The 21,166-nt window shown below is 44.0% G+C and overlaps 2 protein-coding genes across 2 annotated transcripts; both read left to right on the top strand.

Moving 5' to 3' along the window:
• Window positions 1-936: 936 nt before the first annotated feature.
• On the top strand, window positions 937-10,551 carry LOC117776230 (ubiquitin-conjugating enzyme E2 E1). Its single transcript, XM_034609941.1, has 6 exons — window positions 937-1,086; window positions 3,301-3,484; window positions 4,139-4,189; window positions 8,078-8,210; window positions 9,314-9,461; window positions 10,287-10,551. Exons 2-6 carry the CDS (start codon window positions 3,330-3,332, stop codon window positions 10,382-10,384), a joined length of 585 nt encoding a protein of 194 aa, XP_034465832.1. The 5' UTR covers window positions 937-1,086; window positions 3,301-3,329; the 3' UTR covers window positions 10,385-10,551.
• A 4,121-nt stretch (window positions 10,552-14,672) lies between these two features.
• nr1d2a (nuclear receptor subfamily 1, group D, member 2a) lies at window positions 14,673-20,787 on the top strand. The gene is made up of 8 exons (XM_034609937.1): window positions 14,673-15,002; window positions 17,278-17,514; window positions 17,609-17,697; window positions 17,808-17,952; window positions 18,071-18,801; window positions 18,894-19,079; window positions 19,520-19,730; window positions 19,848-20,787. Exons 1-8 carry the CDS (start codon window positions 14,972-14,974, stop codon window positions 20,045-20,047), a joined length of 1,830 nt encoding a protein of 609 aa, XP_034465828.1. The 5' UTR covers window positions 14,673-14,971; the 3' UTR covers window positions 20,048-20,787.
• Window positions 20,788-21,166: the final 379 nt, after the last annotated feature.

Genomic DNA, 21,166 nt, shown 5'->3' with positions numbered 1-21,166 from the left:
TGTATCCCCGCGCAGGTAACTGTGCATAATGTTCCTCATGCCTCATTTCATCACTGCGAGGCAACGTTTCCACCTCACAAATCTCTTCATTTCTTATTTACCACTCATTAAATCAGATGTAGTCCAGATACGCTTGTGTTGAAATGCAGCGCTGAGTGATGTCCCTTAATTTAACAGATCGAAAAAACCACCCACATTAACAAGCTCTTATCTGATGCTTGCAATATTCATATTTTCATGTCTCTGGTGCAACAATGATAACGGGTGAGTTATGAGTAATTCTGACAGGATACCACGAGCCTGTGGTCAGCTCAGGTGGTTTTTCAGTTTCCATCGATGGTCAATGATGCAGCAGCTTAGTCATAGCTGGAGTTTAAATTCAATCTACTGAATGGAGTACACAACACAATCACACTTTCCCTGCAGCGATGGAGTTGCTTAACAACCAACTGTTAATTAAACTTCATCAAATGTATGAATACAAACCTAGCATCAGAAAAATGAAGTGAAAGTAAAAAAGGTTGAAGAATTAAGTTATATATTGTTAAATTACTATTCATTTTAGCAGCTTTCTACTGTTGTAATTGGTGTTGTATAGGAATGCAACTAATGTTCATTTAAATTGTGTATTAATGTGCTTAGTATTTTTTATCTGACTGTAAATCTAAACTGAAAATAGTGAGAAATGCTTCATGAGTTCAAATCAACTCATAACTATTAAATAAATGACGCTGATAACATGAAAGAATCCAGAAATGTTCCTGTTATTCATTATTTCAGTTTCTACAGATTAAATATTAGAGCAAATGTCCACATAAGTCAAAACTCACAGGTTTGACCTCCTGTTGCAAACACGTGCTGTTGTGCATCCTCCATACAGAAGCTTTAATTTAATGCAATGTCAATAAAGATTAAAAATATAAAGAGGTTATTGGACATTTGAAACCGAGCCGGACCCGGTATCACCTCCAGACGGGGACCGGTGCTGCTCCGCCGCTGCAGCCGCGGGAGGCTACTTCCGTTCCGCAGAGGGCGACAGGCAGCAGCCAGCGAGACTGTGGCGGAGCTCCAGACACAATAGACGGGGTAAGTTGCACTAGACAGGGGGGGATACGCGGTGGTTCGCTGGGGGTTGGCCCGCGGAGGACGAGCGGGCCCCCGGGGGTCCGTGCGTGTCTCCGGCCGAACTCCTCGGTTCGTTCGTGGGGTTTTTTTTTTTTTTTAAAAGACGAGGAAACAAACAAACACGGTGCTGAGTTGGTGGCACGGAAAACGGGCTCCGGCTATGTGCTGGCGCGGAGTGTTCCCCGGCCGCTCTGTGTGTATGTATGTGTGTGTGTTTGTGCGTGTGATAGACGGGTTTAATGTTTCCGTGTCGCCCTCAGATTTAAAGATGTCTTTCATTTATTTTTAAACGCACACCACCACCGCACCGAGTCCCGCAACCAGGACGACCGACCCCCGCGCTCATTCCACCCCGTCGTCGGCCCCACTTGATGGGGATGCTTAGCAAAGCAGGTTCCCCCAGCTGCGCTACTCCAAGAAGTAGCCACATCCCTGAAGTCGTCGGGCCCGTGTGTGTGTGTGTGTGGGGAGTTGAGGAGGGGGGGTTAGCATCGTGTACCCCGGGCTTCACCCCCACGATGACGCCAACACTGACCCCGTTACGTTTATTAGTATTTAATAAATAACATGGCAGCGTTAGCGTGAGCTGAGCTGGTGGTTGCCCGAGCTGTTAGCTAGCTCGGCGGCTAAAGGCTGCTCGTTCACCGTCACGCAAACGTTAGCTAGAACAGCTTTGTTTGCGTCCCCCCCCCCCCCCCCCCCCCCATATACAGTTAACCAGGGGATTAATTTACCAGGTTGGATTTCAATTAAGACTTAAAGTGTAAATATGTCAAACAACAACATGTCCATCGTTCATGTACTCGAGTTAAAGAGCAGATGTCTGAGGCTGGAATCACAAGAAGACCTTTAAATTCACTTCAATCATGATAAACATTAAAAAGCCCCCACAATATGATAATTCCCTTATTATCCCCTCATCACTATGATGGAGGGGGGGTGAAGTGTTGAGTCCACAAAACACTTCTGGAGTTTCAGGGGGTTAAACGGCGTTGGAACCCGAATCTAAAACAACCGAAGTCAACGGTGACCAATGATTCAAACGTTAAAAAACAACATAAAATAAACGATTCTGCATCTTTTACATCGTGTCATTAGCCTAAACGTCCTCTGTGATCCACGCGTGAACCCGAAGATAACAGCGGACGTTCAAATTGAAAACATGGAGTAAATGAAGCTGTTTTCGAGAATTTTTCATTTTTTAGGTGAACTATCCCTTTAAACTTTAAATACCTCACAGAATAAACTTTACTTCCTGTTTACTGACCAAAGTTTGACAGATAATAATCACCCGTTATTGAACAATAATTCCTCCGAAAATGAAGTCGTTGATTATCGAGCGTGAGTCGAAGAAGCTGCAGAAGGATCTGATTATATCAAAACTTCAAATCAAATTTAGTCATCGTGGATTGCATCTGCATTATTGAGTATTGCTCTCGACCAATCACAAGTCGGTCTCGGCTGTCAATCATGAGCTTTAGCCCTGTTTTTATAGAACCAAATAACAGATTAAAACCAAATTTACCAGGAAACATTAGAACTTGAACAAAACTACGAAGAACTTGTTTGACGTGTAGGTTGACTTTTTTTAATTTGCTCTATGTCCCATCCACTGACATGGAGGAGGCCGGGTTGATGACCTACACTGAGGGCTAGATGCTGATGTTGCAGTTTCGGGGGGGGGGGTGTCCTGTCATTAATCTTTAGTGTTTGATTGAATAAACCCCCAAATAAATGGGGGCGTGAGAGAGAGAGATTTTCCTAACCCCCCCCCCCTCTCCGTACTAACAGTATGAAAACAAATAACCAACTGTCGTGTTCAGCACCGAGACATCCAGAGTATCTTGGAATTTAAAGTGATCTGTGGGAAGAGTGGGTGTAAATTCCTACATCAAGAATAGAAAGACTGCGATATCCACCACAGAGGGGTGGGGGGGGGGGGGTGTTCGCCAATAGGATGCCCAGAATTGTACAAAGCAAAATGAATGTTTGATGCTTTTAACTTCGTGAAATAAAGAGTCAGAGTGAAATAACGTTTAAAGGAAGATTTGTCTGAATAGTGAAAGCAACACATCGGCTCCATGCCACTCGGAGGACAGGTTAGCGTCTCCTCCCTTTTCTGCTGTACAGTGACGCAGGGAGCTGATTTCTGCCCTGGTTGGTTTCTGGCCTCAGGTTCCGGCTCTTCTTCAATCCAAACCGGTATGTCGGATGAGGATTCCCGTGCCAGCACCAGCTCTTCCTCATCACCACCTTCCTCCAGCCAAACCAGACAGAGGGACACGCCTTGTAAGAAGAAACGGGAGAGCAAAGCCAGCATGAGCAAGACCTCCAAGCTGCTTTCCACCAGCGCCAAGAGGTACAAAATATGAAACCGCAGATTGTGCAAAGGTTGTTAAATCAGTTATTATTCTAATGTAGCTCACGATCAGTCCCCTGATATTGTTCTCCTCTCGTTACTCGTCTGGTAATAAGTTGTCATTTCTCTTGGGGCAGAACGGCAAATGACAAGAAATTACTTTTAACAATAACAAAAAAACAAATACAGATGCACTTTGTTGCAGCTGGAAATAGGATTTATGAGCATTTAATAGTAAATTACAGTAATAGTTCCAGTTCCTCCCCCTTGCGTCATCATCACTCAGGAGTCACACAGGGACACATCAGTCCAGATGAGGAGCACATGTCCACTTGCTCATAGAAAGCAGCATCATGGACCATAACGTACTTAGTCACAAGATGTGCTGTGTTTGCAGTAAATGACACAAGGCTTCCCCTTTTTCTCTCTTCTGGAAAAACAAGAGAACACTTCTCACCGTCCAGGTCCTTTAGTGAGTCACTTTCACAATCACGTTTCAGACAGTGGCCGAGAGGAACAGGCTCCTAAACCAAGTGATTCAAGTTGTTAATCACATTCTCTTAGTAACTCCCTGAAGTTTCATTATTTCCTCTTTTTCTTCATCGATGTTGTGATTCTCCAGAGACTGATTTTTGATTTTATTTCCCTGTGCAGGATTCAGAAAGAGCTGGCTGACATTACACTGGACCCTCCGCCGAACTGCAGGTGAGCTCCACTCTCTGCTTTGAGTCTATTTCTGTTCAGTGGTGTACTCGGCAAAACCCTGATCCCTATATTCTTCTCCAGATACCAATTTCTATAAAGCCTGAACTCAGGTGCTAATATCCTGGATACTACACTATTTTTTGCTTGTATTCATATATATACTGACAAGTGAATAAAGACGGCAGTATTTCCTATTTGATAAATTAGGAACTTCTAATCTATCCTGTTTAAAATATTGTAGAGCCTCGAAAACTTGTCATGTGCACAGGACATTTTTCCACAGTAAAATTGTAAGTGCTCTCTTGTGGAAAACTATCATGTCATTAGTGTCCTTTAGTACTTTTCTGTGACACCAGTGATTATGTGATAAACTAAAATTAGCTGATAATAACAACCACTTTAATATGGGCCGTGCTGCAAAACCAGTTGTCATGTAACTACACATTTTACTGTAATTTTAGGCGCCGATGTTCATGCACCGAAATTATATTAAGCACTCCTCCAAATATGAAGTATAAATAGTTCAGTTGCAATTTTGTCTTGACAAAAACAAAAAAATGTTTGGTGGACTGGTCCAGGATTGAGGTGCAATGCAAACACTTGTGTGCTGCCAACTTTTTATTGACGGGACTATAATATTTCCTCTTCTAATCAATTCAGTGCAAGTGAATTATCATGTACAATAAAAACTATAATAGCATTTAACCACGTTTTTTTTTTTTTTTTTTTAACAATAAGGACATGGTTAGGGTTATGCTTTTATTTTTAAATATTCGGATGTTCAGGACAAAACAAGAAACAATCTGGATTCAGGGGAAATTGTAATGGGAAGTTCTCACTAGTTTCTGAAATCTAAACACAGAATCAAGTAATTGGGAACCTAATCAGATAATTAAACATCTGCTGCCCTGTATTCATACGGTGTTTAACACACAGAGTTAAGTATTAAGTGGGATTGACCTTTTCTGCAGCTGCACGTTAGGGTTGTGTGCACGACTATCCTTTTTAAAAGTGGATGGTCTGGACTGAAAGCTCCCTCCTGCAGTGGCCAGGGGGAAATCAGTGAAGCCCTTTCTGCTTCAGGCGGCTGTTCTGCAGCAGAGTCTGACCTCTGACCTCCCACAGGAAAAAAAAGGAGTCTCTCATCAGGGCTCAGTAGATCAAACAAGCAACCTCAGGCCACAGAGCAGCTACACAAGTGAACAGCGTCTGGATAGTTTCTGCTGAAAGACAAAGAAAGTGGTGTTTACTCACAGTCACAGCCTTAGAACCACACTGTTCCTGCTTTGAATCTCTGATGTTACTGCTGCTGCTGCTTTTCTCTACATTTCATCTCATGTATACAAAAAGAACAGCTTCTCATGCTAAGTCTGTGTGGGGAAAAATTGAAGTTGAATTTCATTTTGTTCTCTCCACCTGGCGCCCCACAGGCAAACCAGCCTACATTTGAAAGTTGTTATGAAATCAAGCTGTTAGTTTGCTGCGGGGAAGCACCTGGAACTGACAGATTCTTAAGTTCACCGCAGAGCAAAACAGAAGTTTCAGGAGGTACTTTAAACCATTTTTTAAAATAATTTCATTGCTCAGACAACAACAGACTTGAGTATCTTTCAAAATATATTCAACACACATATTTATTGATGACTTCCTGTGCACAGTTCTTACATACGCTAGCTAAACAGTGAAATGTCTCTGAATACAGAGTAAGACATTTTAAAAGCCTTTTTAAATTGAGAATTTTCAGTGAGAGAGAAAGTGATTTGTGTCTCATGGCTTGAATCATAGAAAGTCACTGTAACTACAGCCACCTCCTCAGCAGAGAATTAATTCACTAAGTTTTATATGAAAATTAATCCATCTGGTTTAATTAAAAACATTTATTTGAGCTTCTGAACTACACTGAGCTATGAAAGTGCTTCTCCTCAAAACTCTTAAAGTTCAACATTACAGCTGTTTCACTGTTGAAAACATGTTGGTGCAGATATAATAATGTCCGTCTGCTGAGAAACCTCAGGAAAACGTTTCATCTCGCTGATGTACATCAAACAACATTCATCCCCCTTGATATCAAAGTAAAATGGTTCCTTTATCCTTCAACGTCTGATGGTAAACGCAGATAAAGTGAAAGTTTTCATCTGTCACATTTCCACTCGTATCTTTCATCACTCGGTTAATTAACACAAGCTGAGTTCTCAGGATTGATTTCCTGCGTCGTAGCTGGAACCGAAACTCTGCCAAAGATCTGTGTTAACATTGATCAAAAATGCACAGCAGTGAGCAACATCTACCCCCCCCCCACCACCACCCCCAAGAGTTTTGGATCAATACTATTATATCTTGTACTCATGACCCCCCGAGGGGCTCGAGACCACATGTACTGCATGTGAGGGGGGGGGGGTAAAGGCCGGGCAGCTTTGAGGGGAAATCAATACAGATTACAGATCATGACACACAGACACATCGCTGGGGATTCGCTTTGAACTGAAGCATCTTCTGAATGATGCACGAGGGAAAATCAACTTTCACCGCCGCACATTTAGAAGGAAAATATACTGAAGCTGTTTTAGAAATTCACTTGTTTCTTTATTTTATATCCAAATTATATATTTTTAAATTCTAATCCAACCAAAACATTCACTTGGATCTTAAGATGAAATAGTTTTGTCTTAGTGGTATTCAGGTCAAAGGTCTCTCTGAAATCACAAAGTATGTTTTTGGTCATAACTCAGGAATAAATCTGTTTATGGTTAATTTCCAGACAAATGTCTAATTGGGTAAAAGTTGATGAAGTGATATTTATAGTCAGCTGCACCTTACTATCTGTAGAGCTCCTCCAGAAATCAATCAGCAAGGGTGAGCACATCCCACCCATTCTCACCTCGTTGCACAAGTGACCCGTGGTTTTAAGAATCCATTTGAACATTTTATTCCTTAAATCTGTCCCTTACCTCCTCGTCCCTTTATACTCCTGCTCATACACTTTGATCTGCGAGAGCTGTTGTTCTCTGTACCCGGGGGCAAGACTGGAGAAAAGACTTCTACTGTCTACAACTGTGGAATAACTTCCCTTTGTCAATCACACACCACCTCAGTGTTCATTTTTATAAAAGGGCTTTTAATTGGATGTTTTGTCCACAACTTTAATTAAATTGCACAATTTATTTTCAGTTTTTTATGTCTGTGATGCACTTTGTAAACCTGTTTTGTAAAAGTGCTATACTGATAACGTGTTTATCATTGAACACCAGGACTTGGGACTAGAAGGGAGGAGATCATCACCGTATTTCTTGCAACATGTCTTGTTGGAAATGTTGCAAACGGCATCTCCTCCTCCTGCGGCTGAATGAAGTGTTACTTTTAGTGGTATTTCCCTGAAATGACACGTCGGGCTGATGATGAACGGAAGTCGTATTTATAGACTCTTAAGTTTAACTCCTGCTGAAGAAAGAAACTACAAAACACACACACACACACACACACACACACACACTCCAGTAAGCACATGAGAACATGGATGACTGTAGTTCTCACTGTTGTGCTCACTGCATTGATTTGGACGTTGATGTAGATTCAGTTGTTTTTATGTAAAGAAACAGCTGCTCATAATCCACATTAACATATTGTCACACTTCCTCATCGTTTCGGTGTTGTCTTTTTCTACTCTTGTCTTTGCCCCTGAAAATGATGAGGCTGCATTTGCATTTCTGTCTTTTTGTGGCAGAGACGACGACAAACACAGAATCTATAAAATCAAAATCGGTGATCTCACAGTGACCTTTTCAGATCCTGTGTAGGTTGTGGATTCAGCCACAGGGAACAATAATAACGATCCTGTAAAGATGTTCACAATCATCCAGTGTTTGAGTGTTTGTGTTTCGCTCTCTGCAGTGCTGGCCCCAAAGGAGACAACATCTATGAGTGGAGGTCGACCATCCTGGGACCACCGGGCTCCGTGTACGAGGGAGGCGTCTTCTTCCTGGACATCGCCTTCACACCTGACTACCCCTTCAAACCCCCCAAGGTACTGACGTTGATACCACACGTCTTTTAGCCTTTAATCCACACAAACAAATCAATGGCAAAGTGCCGTGTGTGTCCAGGGACAGATTCACAAGTTTGAAGGTTTATCTCACGAGTAAGAGTTTCCGACTCCGAAACATAATAAATACAACACGTCAATGATTCGTACGATGTCCCTATCAAACCTTAATGACAAAGAAATGTTATAACAGTTTAAATATCAATAAAAAGTAAACTCAAATGCAACCAAATAGAACTTGAATGAACGTAAAATATGAGTAAAAATCACATATCTTCTGCATTTTGTATTCTGTCAAATAAAAGTTCCCATCTCAGTCAACCTGATTAACGGTACCAATATGCCTGTGATATAATTGGCTGACCAGTTATAGAACTGTGCTGTTTAAATAATATCAAGAGACAGAGGCAATGAAACCCTGATGGTGAAAACTGTGGTTTATCCACTTGAATCACAAAACAAATGTAATAAAGTAAAAGATATCAGACAATCTGGAAACTAAAAGGACGCACAGCACAATATTTATTGTATTGTGGCTTTTCATTCTGCTGTTTGTATTTGAGTCGAACTCTCCGCTCTTGAACATGTTTCATATCTGCTCTTGTGTTCGTGTGAATGGAAAGTTTGGTTTATGGTGGAAACCACAGCAGGAAATAACCTCGTGAAGTGAAAGGATGAGAGATGAGATTTAGAAAACGCTCATACGCAGGTTTTCCGGCCACTTGTTTGTTCCAAAAATGTCTGTCACCGTTGCATCAGTGCGTTTTCTGCATTACGTGATTTTTATTTCATAGTCTCCAGAAATAATTTTGACAAGATGGGGTTTCCTGGCATGTTGAAGTTCCTCTGTTCAGCCACCAGAGGGCTTGTTTTCCTCCTGCAGACGACAAAGGGAAATAAATCATTGACTTCAGGTTTAATTCTGAAGATAACAAAGTTCTACAATGTTAACGAGTCCACACTTAATTGCTAATGAAACACAAACTTAAATATTAAACATTAAAAACTCTTCTTTAACTTCTACAAAGGTTCACTTGAACATCATCTGTACGCGTGAGATTTACACACGGTTCTCGTTGTTGCAGGTGACATTTCGCACGAGGATCTATCACTGCAACATCAACAGTCAGGGGGTGATCTGCCTGGACATCCTGAAGGACAACTGGAGCCCCGCCCTCACCATCTCCAAGGTGCTGCTGTCCATCTGCTCCCTGCTCACAGACTGTAACCCAGGTGAGGACAGAACGCAAAGACGGACACGTCAACAAGTTGTTGATCGTTCCAGGTGTTATATTTAAATCACCACACAGAGTTTGTGTTCTGCAGAAATTCAGACTCAGGAAGCAGAGTCCTTTTTAGTTGTCTTCAAAACTCACCTCTTCGCAGCCTGAAATATTAATATAGATGAAGTTACATGTTCAGACTGAGTTTCAGTTTCAGGGATTTGATATGAATCATCTTTCTCTATAAATGGCACGGAAACAGCATGTCCAGGATTTTATAGAAGAAGTTTATGCTGCTATATTTTATCGCTGCGGGCTCCTTGACAGGAAATCCAACGTCATCGGGACGACGTCCTGTTGTAGTTTAGAAATGTACTGAGCTCATATGAATGAGAGCCACCAGGGAGTCTCTGCATGTCTCGAGCCATTTGGAGTCGAAAAACTAAACGTAGAACTCAGCTGCTGATTTGTTCTGACACCTCCAGTGATCGTCTGATTCTGCTCATGTACGAATAGTTTGTAAACATCTCCGTCCTTAAAAGACAAACTGAAACTGTTCAGTTATGGTCGTGGAACCGGTGCTAAAATATCCTCGGCCCATCTTGTGCACGTAAAACTAATCTTTGTGAAGCACTTTGTAACGGCTGCTTTTAACGATGCTTTATAAAGTAATATGTTTATAAAAGAGAAAAGTGTCAGTAAAAAGCACCAGACAAAACCCAAACTGTCTGATGAGGAAAGTGTAAATTCACGAGACTTCATTTATTCTTTGTTCTAATTTTAACGTCGTGTGGAAAAATGAAAAGTGATTTTATTGAATTCTTTTTCCATTCAGCTGATCCCCTGGTGGGAAGCATTGCCACCCAGTACACGACTAACAGAGCGGAACATGACCGAACAGCCAAACAGTGGACAAAGCGATACGCCACATAAACCCACAGAGGACGGCGGCGGCCGGCGGCAGGAGGAGGAGGGGTGGTCTGTGTTGGGGGGGTTATTTCTATCTCAGATTTTTAGTACTTTATTGTCTGGTATATTTTTTGCTTCCTGATTAAGTTATCTCCGCAAATATGGTAATAAAGGAACACAATGGAAAGGAAGTCTTGTCCGTTTCTTTTTTTGTTTTTACATTGTTGATTAAAGAGTGGATCTAAATGTGGTCATATTAGCTTTAACTGCTAAATGTCGTGCTCGGAACATGGGACCACATTTCTAATTGATGACTATTCTAATGTTTTTGATATGTTATTGATTTTGAGTATATTTAATCATCCAATGACACTTTAATCCACATATTGAGCATTTCTATTCAGTACAGTTTACAGTTTTGTGATATCGGTGTGTTAATGTTCAACTCATAAGGGGAAACTAAACAGATGAGACACGATGATAGAACAGTTTCCTGCTGATAAACAAACCAACCAACCGGGTGAAGACATGATCCCGTCGGTGGAAGAAACAACATGAACTGTCTGAAAATAATAAACCGGTTGAATCCCATGCAGGGAGTTTGTCTTAATCTAGTGATATCGAGTGATTGTCGTATTCATCATCTGGGATCTTCGGGCGTCACCTATCTGATCAGGAACATGAAGTCTGTGTTTCAGAGTTCAGCTCTTTAAATACTTGTGAGATCACGGCTGACGTGGTCCCGATGATCTTTTGTCCTGCCAAAGACTCAACGATTCCTCGGAGGCCTGAACTCCGGCCGCTCGGCTGAGTCTGGGAAACAAACACACTCTCACTCTGGGTAAATGTTAGTAGAACACACTTCTATTTTTTTTTTTTGGACGGACAAAAAGTATTTCTGGCTCTAGTTTGACTTCACTAATCTCCCTTCAAATCGACCTCCTCATAAAGGAACGAGCTTTTTAGAAAAGCAGCAGCGTTAAGATTTCACTAATCTCCACTAATCAAAACACAGCTGGTGTCGTACACGTGCAGCAGCACTTGACTCATCAGATTTTTTTTTTAGGTCAGCAGGTTTCGATGTGAATCATTCACATTCAAATCACAGCCCTGTAGTTTAATCAGTGAGATTTATGAGACAGCGACAGAGAGGAGTAAACATGTGTGACCTCTGCAGGGAGTCGCCAAAATCAAAGGTCGAGGATATCGCCCTCTACGACGGATCGAGGAATTCTTTATCACTTTCTTTTACACGACTTGATTTAAATTAAGAGGAATGTTTGGCCTCGACATGGTTTCCAGTTTCATGAGAGGGATTCCAGTTCCTGCTCTGACCCTGGAACTTGTCCTGGTCCAAACAGTGACAACATCCCACCTGTTGTTTCAACACATTCACTAATAATTCAACAAATGCTGTTTGTTTTTATTCTGTGTCCTCTTTAACTATTGAACTGTGAGGTCAAATCCTTAGCTTTTTTTTTTTAAATCTCAATGAGATAAACAACTTGCACAACCATTTTTCATGCGTCAAAAAATATGGGAACATGTGATTCAACACGTGTCTCATGTTGCAGAGGTGTCATGTTTTAATTTGATTGTCTAACCGTGAAATAGCTGTGGATGTCGTGGTTGGTTTGGTTTGTTGGAAAGGATGAAGCAACGTGAGGAGCAGAGAGCCGTCTGCGAACGAGACATTTAGAGAGAGGGAAAAACCCGTCAACACGATATCGTCTGAATTTCACCTCCTGAAGAGGAAACTGACAAGGAACAAAAGAGCCCACGAGAAAAGGCTTCAAAAACACGAGAATGCAACAGTTTGATTCTGTCAGTGAGTCGTAGGTTTGATGCAAGAGAGGGTTTGGCAAACAAATATGAAACTTTGCATCTTTTACGACCGTTTGTTCCTTTTGTTTTTCTGTTCAACTCTTAACTTGTCTTCTGAAGTCACTGAACTGCCGCTCGGTTTCTGAAAAAGTTGTTTCTATTTGTTTTATTTCTGTCAAACGTGTCAAACACGTCAAACGTGACGCGGAGCCACAGGCCAACCCCACCTGTCATCGACTGGGAGCATCACAAGTATATCTAACTTACACCGAGCAGGCACGAGTGCCAAGAACATAGTGTTCTCCCCTCATGCGATATGAGCTGCAACTTATCCTTAAAATAGGTCAGAGTGGGAAGGAAGGTAGGTGGATTTAACCACACGTCCAAACGGGGAACGTTTCCTCAGACCTGAGGATTTAATCACTTTATTTCATAATATATAGATTACACTGATATAAATAAATATTTCAATAAATCATGTTTCCGTTGGAATATGTACAATAGATTTTGGGCAGCTAGTTAGTCCATCATATTACAGTACTGAACAATTTATCAAGTAAGTATGTTTACATTTGAGTTCAAATTCAATCCAGGTTTGTTTTTTCCCCCTGAACAACTTCACTTTTGTGTCTTTTCAGCTGCAGATATATGCACTATCTGATCAGTAGGGAAGATTTGGGGGATTTCCATGATTCTTGAGAAAATGACAATATGAAATTTCACTTCTCTCAGAATTGTAGAAAGAGGACTTGTGTTATTTGCAGATTATTGTCAGCATCTCCGCTGCAAGTCGTGTGTTTCCGTGTAGATCAAGAGCCAAGATGAGCAACTTGTACAATCCCACACGGCCAATGAAGTCAGCTCGAGAGAGTCTGATGGAAAAATGCACATGGTGTCTGCAGCCAAAGATAACAGTCTATCATCGGCTCTGTGTGTTAACCCGCCCAAATCAACTGATGCAAGTGACGGTTAGTTAGTGATGCTTTTCAGACATGCCCTTGTTACAGGGTTTTAAAAACTCGTATCACTATTTCCTTTTCTTCTTGTTTGACGGATGTGTTAACACATTACTGACACGGGGGGATCGTTGTGGGCTGTAGGTTGAGGTAAAGTGGGTCGTCCACTAACCACAAGGTCTGTGGTTCAGTCCCTGTCCCCAGATTGTCCCTGAGAACTGTGTCTGCAGCGTATGAACGATGCATGATAGAAAACCATTTCACAGGAAGCTGCTATTGGCTGAACTGATGCATCTTTAAATCGAAGGATGGAAACTCAACAAAATGGAAACTTGTACAGTTCAAACTAAATCTCTGTGAATCCAGAGGTGTTGTTTTGTTGAGTCTGTTCACCTGAGGTCGTGTTTATAGTAAACACAGTGGACACGTTCATCTATTCACATGTACTTTACATACATGCATGTGTATATGCACACACGTATTTATACATATAAACATGCTTCTACTGCATATGCACTTTATATTTACACATGCAAACTCACTGATACACATTTTGTATTTTATGAAAGAGAAAAACAACTTGATTCTGATTTATCTTTCACTCAAAGTGTGATTCACTGTCACATCGTTTTTTTTTTTATTTGATTCAGTGTTCAGTGTGTTGGATTTAGTGACATCTAGTGGTGAAGTGTCATGTTGCAGCTGAACACCCCTCACCTCCCCCCTCCCCTTCCCAACATGTAATGGAAACTGTGGTAACCTTCAGTTGTCATAAAAACTCAAAAGGGTTTAGTTGGTCCAGTTTGGACGAGTGTGAAAAAAACATGGCGGCCTCCGTAGAGAGGACCCGCTGCTGATGTAAATATAAAGTATTTAAATATAAAGTACTTAAATACAAAGTACTTAAATACAAAGGGGTCATTCTAAGGTAAAGAAAACAATAATTTGTATAATTTAGATGAAACACACTAAATTTCTCTAAATCTTACACACTGGACCTTTAAATTCTTTGCTATGTCTGATGTGCACTTTATTTATTTGATTTGTTTGGGGGGGGGGGGGGGGAGCAGTTTGTTTGTGTAGCCCTGTTGTTGTTTGTGTCACTACTGCAGTACAAAGTATGTGTAGTATTTGGTGTGAAGTAAAATGTACATGTAAAATAAAGAGAGTAGAGGTGCAGCCTGTTGTTTCTGGAGTAAAACCTGAATGACTCCATGTTCCAGCAGCACAATGTGTGTGTGTGTGCGTGTGTGTCTGTGTGTCTGTGTGTGTCTGTGTGCATGTGTGTGCATGTGTGTGTCTGTGTGTGTGCACGCTGCATGACTGTACTGTTGCTCCACGCTTTCACGTTGTGCGATGCAACGTGACCTGCTCCGTTCCCGTCCCACTGTTACGCGTCAGGCCCGCCTGGCCCCGCCCCCCCGCGGGTCTGAAAGTGTGTCACTGGGTTAAAGTGGCTCCATCGGCCCGGCCGGAGGGGCGGGGCCGACAAATGGGTCACATGGGCGAGTCCCACTACTGAGAACATTCAGTTCTCTCGACTCAAAGCAACACACACGCACACACACACACACACACACACGGACACACACTCTAGGAGGGGGAGTTCCTCGTCGACGTCCTGTTCTCCTTCAGAAGGTAAACTGCCGCTGGATGACACGCAGCTCCAGTGACTCTCACATCTGGACCTGCAGCTCCTCTTCAGACTCCTGCTCCTGCTCCACACAGCTCCTCTCCTCCTCCTCCTCGTCGCCTGTACGCACCCAGTACGCACCAGTGGCACCAGTGACACCAGTCCAGAGACCCAGCCTGAAACCACCGTCTCGCGGAGATGCCTGAGGACGTCGGGACAGCGAAGCCTGGTAAGAGGAGAGGATGTGTTATTTAAAGGTCTGCATGACACCGTGCAGGGACTCGAACCTGCAGCGGGGGACATGTCTTCATTCATACCTGGAGCTCCGGCGTTTTACTCATTAAATCCAAACATCCAGGGACCAGGATGTCCAATTTAACACAATTATGTATTTTTTAGTGATAAAGTACAAAGTGTTTTATTGTTAAGTTTATTGTAGTTTTGGAACGAGAGCTGATCCAGAACCGTTTATTTTTCCTTCCTGATCATATAAAAACATTCTTGGGTCACTCCGAGTTATTTATGTCTTATAGTTGTAAATGTTAAATACATCAGTGGTTTGATTACACTGGATCCTCAATAATAATAATAATAATAAAATAGGTGTTATCAAGTGCATAACGTTATTAAATCATATTTGTGTGTTTTTTCTGAATGAACGACCACATTTCAGAGCTGACATATTTTTTTGTATTAACGCATCGCAGCTCAGTAACGTGTCAGGACTCGTGTTTACACGTTTTGCTTGCGTCGGGGTGTTGGTGCAGCGCGACGGGGACGCGGGTGTCGCCCTGTTCCTGTGCGTAACGGAGAAGCGGGGTTAACGCGGTGCCGGCGCGTCGCGGCGCGTCCCGGCGCGTCTCGCTTTGCTCTTTGCATTTGACACAACAACAGTGTTCCACTTCCCGCTCACATGCACACCGTAGCCTGGCCATGTGCCCTTTGTGTACACGCATTCTGGAACACTCGCCTGATTGGCCGAGGGGCGTTCCGTGTGGCGCGCACGTTCCTGCGAAAGCCGCCCGCCATTGGCCCGCGCGCCAGCCCGTGACGCGCCGCCTTGCATAATGCGGTGTGTGCTGCGCGCGCGAGGCAGGACTGCAGGGTACACGTGAGGCGGAGGGAAAGAGCAGCGGATGACCTAGATTTGTTTTTCTCCTCCTCCCTCCCTCCTCCTCCTCACCTCCCTCCCTCCCTCCCTCCCTCCTCCTCCTCCTCCTCCTCACCTCCCTCCCTCCTCCTCCTCCTCCTCCTGTGTGCTTTCACAGAAGTACATGACAGGTCCACGTGTGGGTGGGCCGTGAAAGAGAACAGTCATGGTTGGGTTAGGTAATCGTCTGCTCCGAGAAAAACACGCCAGCCTTTTTTAACTTTATTACACAAATATTCCAATTAAAAGCAAAAACAAAAAACACAGATGATTGATTTTTCCGAGTAAATGTTTGATTCATTTGCGAGGAAATCGGCTTCGAGTATTTCAAACCTCGGTTCATTCATTATCTTCATCAAATCCTTGGACAAGGCTGCAACTAATAAAATCTATTATCAACATTCTCGAGAAATCTTTTATTCGGTTTGGTTTTTAAAATGTTCAAATGACCCACAGTCCCAAAGATGACGATAATCAAACTGGAGAAGCTGCAGCAGCACGATACCTGATGCTTTTTCTTATAAACTGCTGCAAATCATATATATTCAAAGTTATAAATGATTCGTGTTTATTATAACCACCCAGTGAATTCAGACAGGACAACTCTTACTACCAAGTTTTAAAGAAAAGATCTCAAACATTTCCTCAGTTTCGTAATGTGGCTCCAGGGCTCGCTCCTTTTTAAATTCCACATTCTTGAGATAAAAAGGTCACGACGTGTGTTTTTCTGTCCAAACGCGTCGTTACATAACCCGACGCTGGATGTTTTTGTTCCTGCAAACCGCTGCGGTGTCCCAGTGCTTCAGTGACCCTGGTCGTCAAGTCTCCCATAACACAGAGACCCAGTTATGTAACACTGTTATTCAACCAGTGAGCAGTGGAGGAGATAAAGCAGGTCAGAGAATAAACCAACCAGGAAACACTCTCCTGTGCCGTCTGGGTGTGTCGGAGGCACCTGTGCTGCCAGGAGTTTGTTTGTCTGGCAAACAAAGCAGCTTTTCATTCACCGTTAAAATTCCTTCCTGTCACTGTCACTCGCTCACGTTTCTGATTCACGAAAAGTCTTTATTCGATTGTTGTTGCGCGTCTGACATTTCTTAGAAACAGGTTTACATGGATACAGGAAGTCGTGTCTCGAAAGCACATTTTGCAACGTGAGCTTGTTTCAACGCTGCGGATCGGTTTCATACCAGAACAACAGCAGCAGGACGAGACTACATATCCACAATATCCCCTTTTATATGCAACTTGTGCTGCAAACACTGAACATGTAACCATGTTGAAAGAACCTCTGAGGAAACTCTTCAACTCGTAATTCATCCACTTTAACACGTCATCTCTTTCCTCTCCACAGGGGGCGTGATTGCCTACATTTCCTCTGGCTCCTCCTCCAGCCCGGAGTCCTTTTTGAGCACCAGCCCGAGCCGCGGCTACATGTCGACATCGCCGACTCTGTCCCGCCCCTCGCTGCCCAGCAGGGCCGTGGGCATGGTCGTGGATATCGCTCCGCCGGCCAAGGGCGGCCACCTGCGCGGCCACGGCACGGAGAAGGCCGGGCGCTCCTCCACGGCGGCCAAGAGCAGCATCACCAGTAAGTGCAGCTATTGAAACAACTACACCAGTAAGGAACGTATCTGTGATCTGGTGCACGTGACTCACTGCTCTCTGCTCTCTGTTCTCTGCAGAAATCAACGGCATGGTGCTGTTGTGCAAAGTGTGCGGCGATGTGGCCTCGGGCTTCCACTACGGCGTGCACGCTTGTGAGGGTTGCAAGGTGAGACATGTTCCCAGGAATGAAGCTTCTGCATACCTGCAGGTTTAATTGGTATTTTCCCTGTGAGGGTTGGAGCTCAGACTCATGTGGTGCATGTTGTGGTTCCTCAGGGCTTCTTCAGGAGAAGCATCCAGCAGAACATCCAGTACAAGAAGTGTCTCAAGATGGAGAACTGCACCATCATGAGGATCAACAGGAACCGCTGCCAGCAGTGTCGCTTCAAGAAGTGTCTGTCGGTCGGCATGTCCAGAGATGGTGAGCGTTTAGTTTCAGACACTACTTTATGTATTTTATTCTTATTCCGTTAAATCTAAAAGCAAACTTCACCTGCCGATTCGCTCATAAGCCTTTTTTTTGTGTTGTCATTCTTCAGCTGTGCGATTTGGCCGCATCCCAAAGAGGGAGAAGCAGAGGATGCTGCTGGAGATGCAGAACGCCATGAACAACATGATGAGCAACAACAGCCAGCTGCACAGCATGCTGCACGGCCACCAGAGCCCCCCGCTGCCCATGGAGGCCATGACCAACGACGCCGGCTCCTCGGTCTCCTCTTCATCCTCTTCCTCATCTTCTACTTCCGACTCCCCGTCGTGCTCCAACCCCTCGTCGCCGCAGTGCCCGCAGGACTCGGAGTCTGTGGTGTCCATGGACACCAACTCCAGCTCTGCCTCCTCCTGCGCATCGGACAGTGGCGAGGACGAGTCGGCGGTCACGACGAGCAGGCAGCACCAACACGCCTTAGAGTTCAGCCAGCAGAGGTCGCAGAGACAAGGTCAGGTGTCGGCGTCATCGGTCACCGTTGCCCTGGAGACCAGGTGCGAGGGCCGCGTAGAGGAGCAGCAGGAGAACTGGAACACGTGGAACAACAACGCAGCGGTGGGAGGTTTCCAGCACGGCTCTTACAGTAACAGCCAACACGTCACCAATGCTGCTTTCAGGGACGAGAGGGGAGTTTACCAGCAGCTGCCTCAGCAGCAGCAGCTCAACAGCGCCCCTAGCTGCGAACGCTCAGAAGACAGGCAGAGTCGGCTTGAATTTCACACACAAAACACCTCAAGTGGATACAAAGGACCAACCAGCTGTGTGAATAACAGAACACAACTGGTGAGTGATTCATGATTCACACTTTTTAGATTTTCCACCTGTGAAAGCTGAAGGCCCCTGAACTGACCCTCTGCTCCCGTGTTTCTCTCCAGGTCTGTCCCATGAACACCTCCCCCTACGTGGACCCCCACAAGCCGAGCCAGGAGGTCTGGGAGGAGTTCTCCTTGAGCTTCACCCCGGCCGTGCGGGAGGTGGTCGACTTCGCCAAGAAGATCCCAGACTTCCGTGACCTTCCCGAGCGCGACCAAGTCAGCCTGCTGAAGGCGGGAACCTTCGAGGTAAATGGTCAAACAGGCGGAAACATAAACACCTCATGTTGTTTTGTGCTGGAGTCAAACACGCTGGTTCAGACGGTCAGCTGGGTGCTGACTCATATTTGCTCTGATAACAGTTGGAATGAAAACCAAAGAGTCTTCACAAAGTCTCTGTGGGTTTTAATGGAGACGTTCTGCTCCTTTTTATAATGAGATTATTTCAAAACAGTTTTAATTGGCAACATCCGCACAGAACATTCTGCATCAAAACATCAGTGTGAGTTATTTTCAAATTAAAATACAGATGGATTAAAACTATTCCTAAAACAAAAGTTGCTTTATTCCGAAGATTCGTTAAGACGTCAAACAAACGAAGCATGAAAGATGTTACTTGTTTTTTAACCACCTGCACAAATCAAACCAAAAACCTAAAGTCCTCCTTCCCTCCTCGTGTCGACTCTCAGGTGCTGATGGTCCGATTCGCCTCTCTGTTCAACGTGGTCGAGCGGACCGTAACCTTCCTGAGCGGCAAGCGCTACAGCCTCGACACGCTGCGCTCGCTGGGCGCCGGCGAGCTCCTCAACTCCATGTGCGAGTTCAGCGAGAAGCTGGCGGCGCTGCAGCTCGACGCCGATGAAATGAGTCTCTTCACCGCCGTGGTGCTCGTCTCAGCCGGTAAGAACGCTTAATATGAGCATATAGAAAAATCCTCAGCTGATCAGATTCTACCAATTCATGAGTAACGTTAAAATGATCCGTAGCCTTAATGAATTCGTGTTTTGCCCTCGTCAGATCGCTCAGGGATCCAGGACCTGAACGCGCTGGAGGCTCTGCAGGACAAACTGATCCGGGCTCTTCGCAACCTGGTGATCCAGAACCACGGCGAGGAGGCGTCCACCACGTTCACCAAACTGCTGCTCAAGCTTCCCGAGCTGCGTTCACTCAACAACATGCACTCAGAGGAACTGCTCTCCTTCAAGGTGCACCCTTGAAATCTTCCGGAGGGGACGAACACCGTGTCCTCCACCTCCTCCACACACCTCCACCTCCACCAGGACCTGCCTCTCTCCGCGACCCCCCCCCCGCCGCCCTCTGTACTCGACCAACCCAGTTTGTTTCTAGAATGTATTGAAAATTATTTTATATTCTATTTTTGTTAAGTCGACCACTTAGGGTCTGAAGAGAGAAGAGTTTTAAAAAAACGTACTGTATTTATAGGCGATAGCTCACGCTTGTTGCACACGCAAGTGCACGTGTGTCGGAGGTGCTTAGCTGTCGGAGGCACTTTTCTACTTTCAAGTGACAGAAGACAACTTCACTGGCTTTAACAAAAGATAGAATAGAAGCTGATTAGTCCATATGATCGTTTGTTAGAGTTTATGTTTCCTCCAAAAGCCATTTAATTCCAAAGTGTATTCTCTGATGAGCTGGTGAATGTGAGAAACCGTACCCGTGCACCGCATGTTTGTTTGGTCCAGTATATTTTGACTGCTGCGCGTCGGCAGGAAAGGCAAGCTACCGGACGATGTATCGAAGAATGTGTGACGATCGCTGCTAATGCATGGCTGTACTTAATGCAAGCAATTTACGACCCACCTGGACCCCCCCCCACCCCCGGCCTCAAAAAGCATCAGTTCTTTGTTTCAGTGTTTGTATAGTGTTGTCTGTTGTTTTCCTGGACACTGCCTGGTGATTATCTGGGGGAGTCGATGATTTGCACAAGGTCCGGCGCCGAAAAAACACAAAGTAACACAAACCACCAGATAGTGTGACGCAGCATCGTGTCGAGTTCTGTGGACATTTAATCACACCCAAGTGTTTTTGCAGTTTTTTTTCCCAATGTCTGGTTTTTATGACACTTTTTTATTTTGGGATCAGACTTTGTGTGCTTTCAGCATAGCACTGAATTTGACACTTGTTTTTTTTTGTTTTTTTGTTGTCATCCATTTTGTTGAAATATCTGTTTCTTCTACTGGCAACACTGCCACATGTAAATATCTATATAAATATATATATAAATATCTGATGAACATAGAATATAAAAATGATATAGTATGAATAAATTCAAGTGAGGAGTACTCTGTGTACGTTGTGTTTTCATTGATATCTGA

This window comes from Hippoglossus hippoglossus, chromosome 16 (assembly GCF_009819705.1).
Source record: "Hippoglossus hippoglossus isolate fHipHip1 chromosome 16, fHipHip1.pri, whole genome shotgun sequence".
Taxonomy (NCBI): domain Eukaryota; kingdom Metazoa; phylum Chordata; class Actinopteri; order Pleuronectiformes; family Pleuronectidae; genus Hippoglossus; species Hippoglossus hippoglossus.
The sequence above is the reverse complement of the archived record's forward strand: the minus strand, read 5'-3'. Positions and strand labels throughout refer to the sequence as shown.

Excerpts from the sequence above, each read along its gene's own strand:
- LOC117776230 (XM_034609941.1), top strand. The coding sequence starts at position 3,330 with ATGTCGGATGAGGATTCCCGTGCCAGCACCAGCTCTTCCTCATCACCA. Across the intron at positions 3,485-4,138 it reads CTTTCCACCAGCGCCAAGAG|GATTCAGAAAGAGCTGGCTG; the intron begins GTACAAAATATG and ends TTCCCTGTGCAG. Across the intron at positions 4,190-8,077 it reads GACCCTCCGCCGAACTGCAG|TGCTGGCCCCAAAGGAGACA; the intron begins GTGAGCTCCACT and ends CGCTCTCTGCAG.
- nr1d2a (XM_034609937.1), top strand. The coding sequence starts at position 14,972 with ATGCCTGAGGACGTCGGGACAGCGAAGCCTG. Across the intron at positions 19,080-19,519 it reads TGAAGGCGGGAACCTTCGAG|GTGCTGATGGTCCGATTCGC; the intron begins GTAAATGGTCAA and ends GTCGACTCTCAG. Across the intron at positions 19,731-19,847 it reads CGTGGTGCTCGTCTCAGCCG|ATCGCTCAGGGATCCAGGAC; the intron begins GTAAGAACGCTT and ends TGCCCTCGTCAG.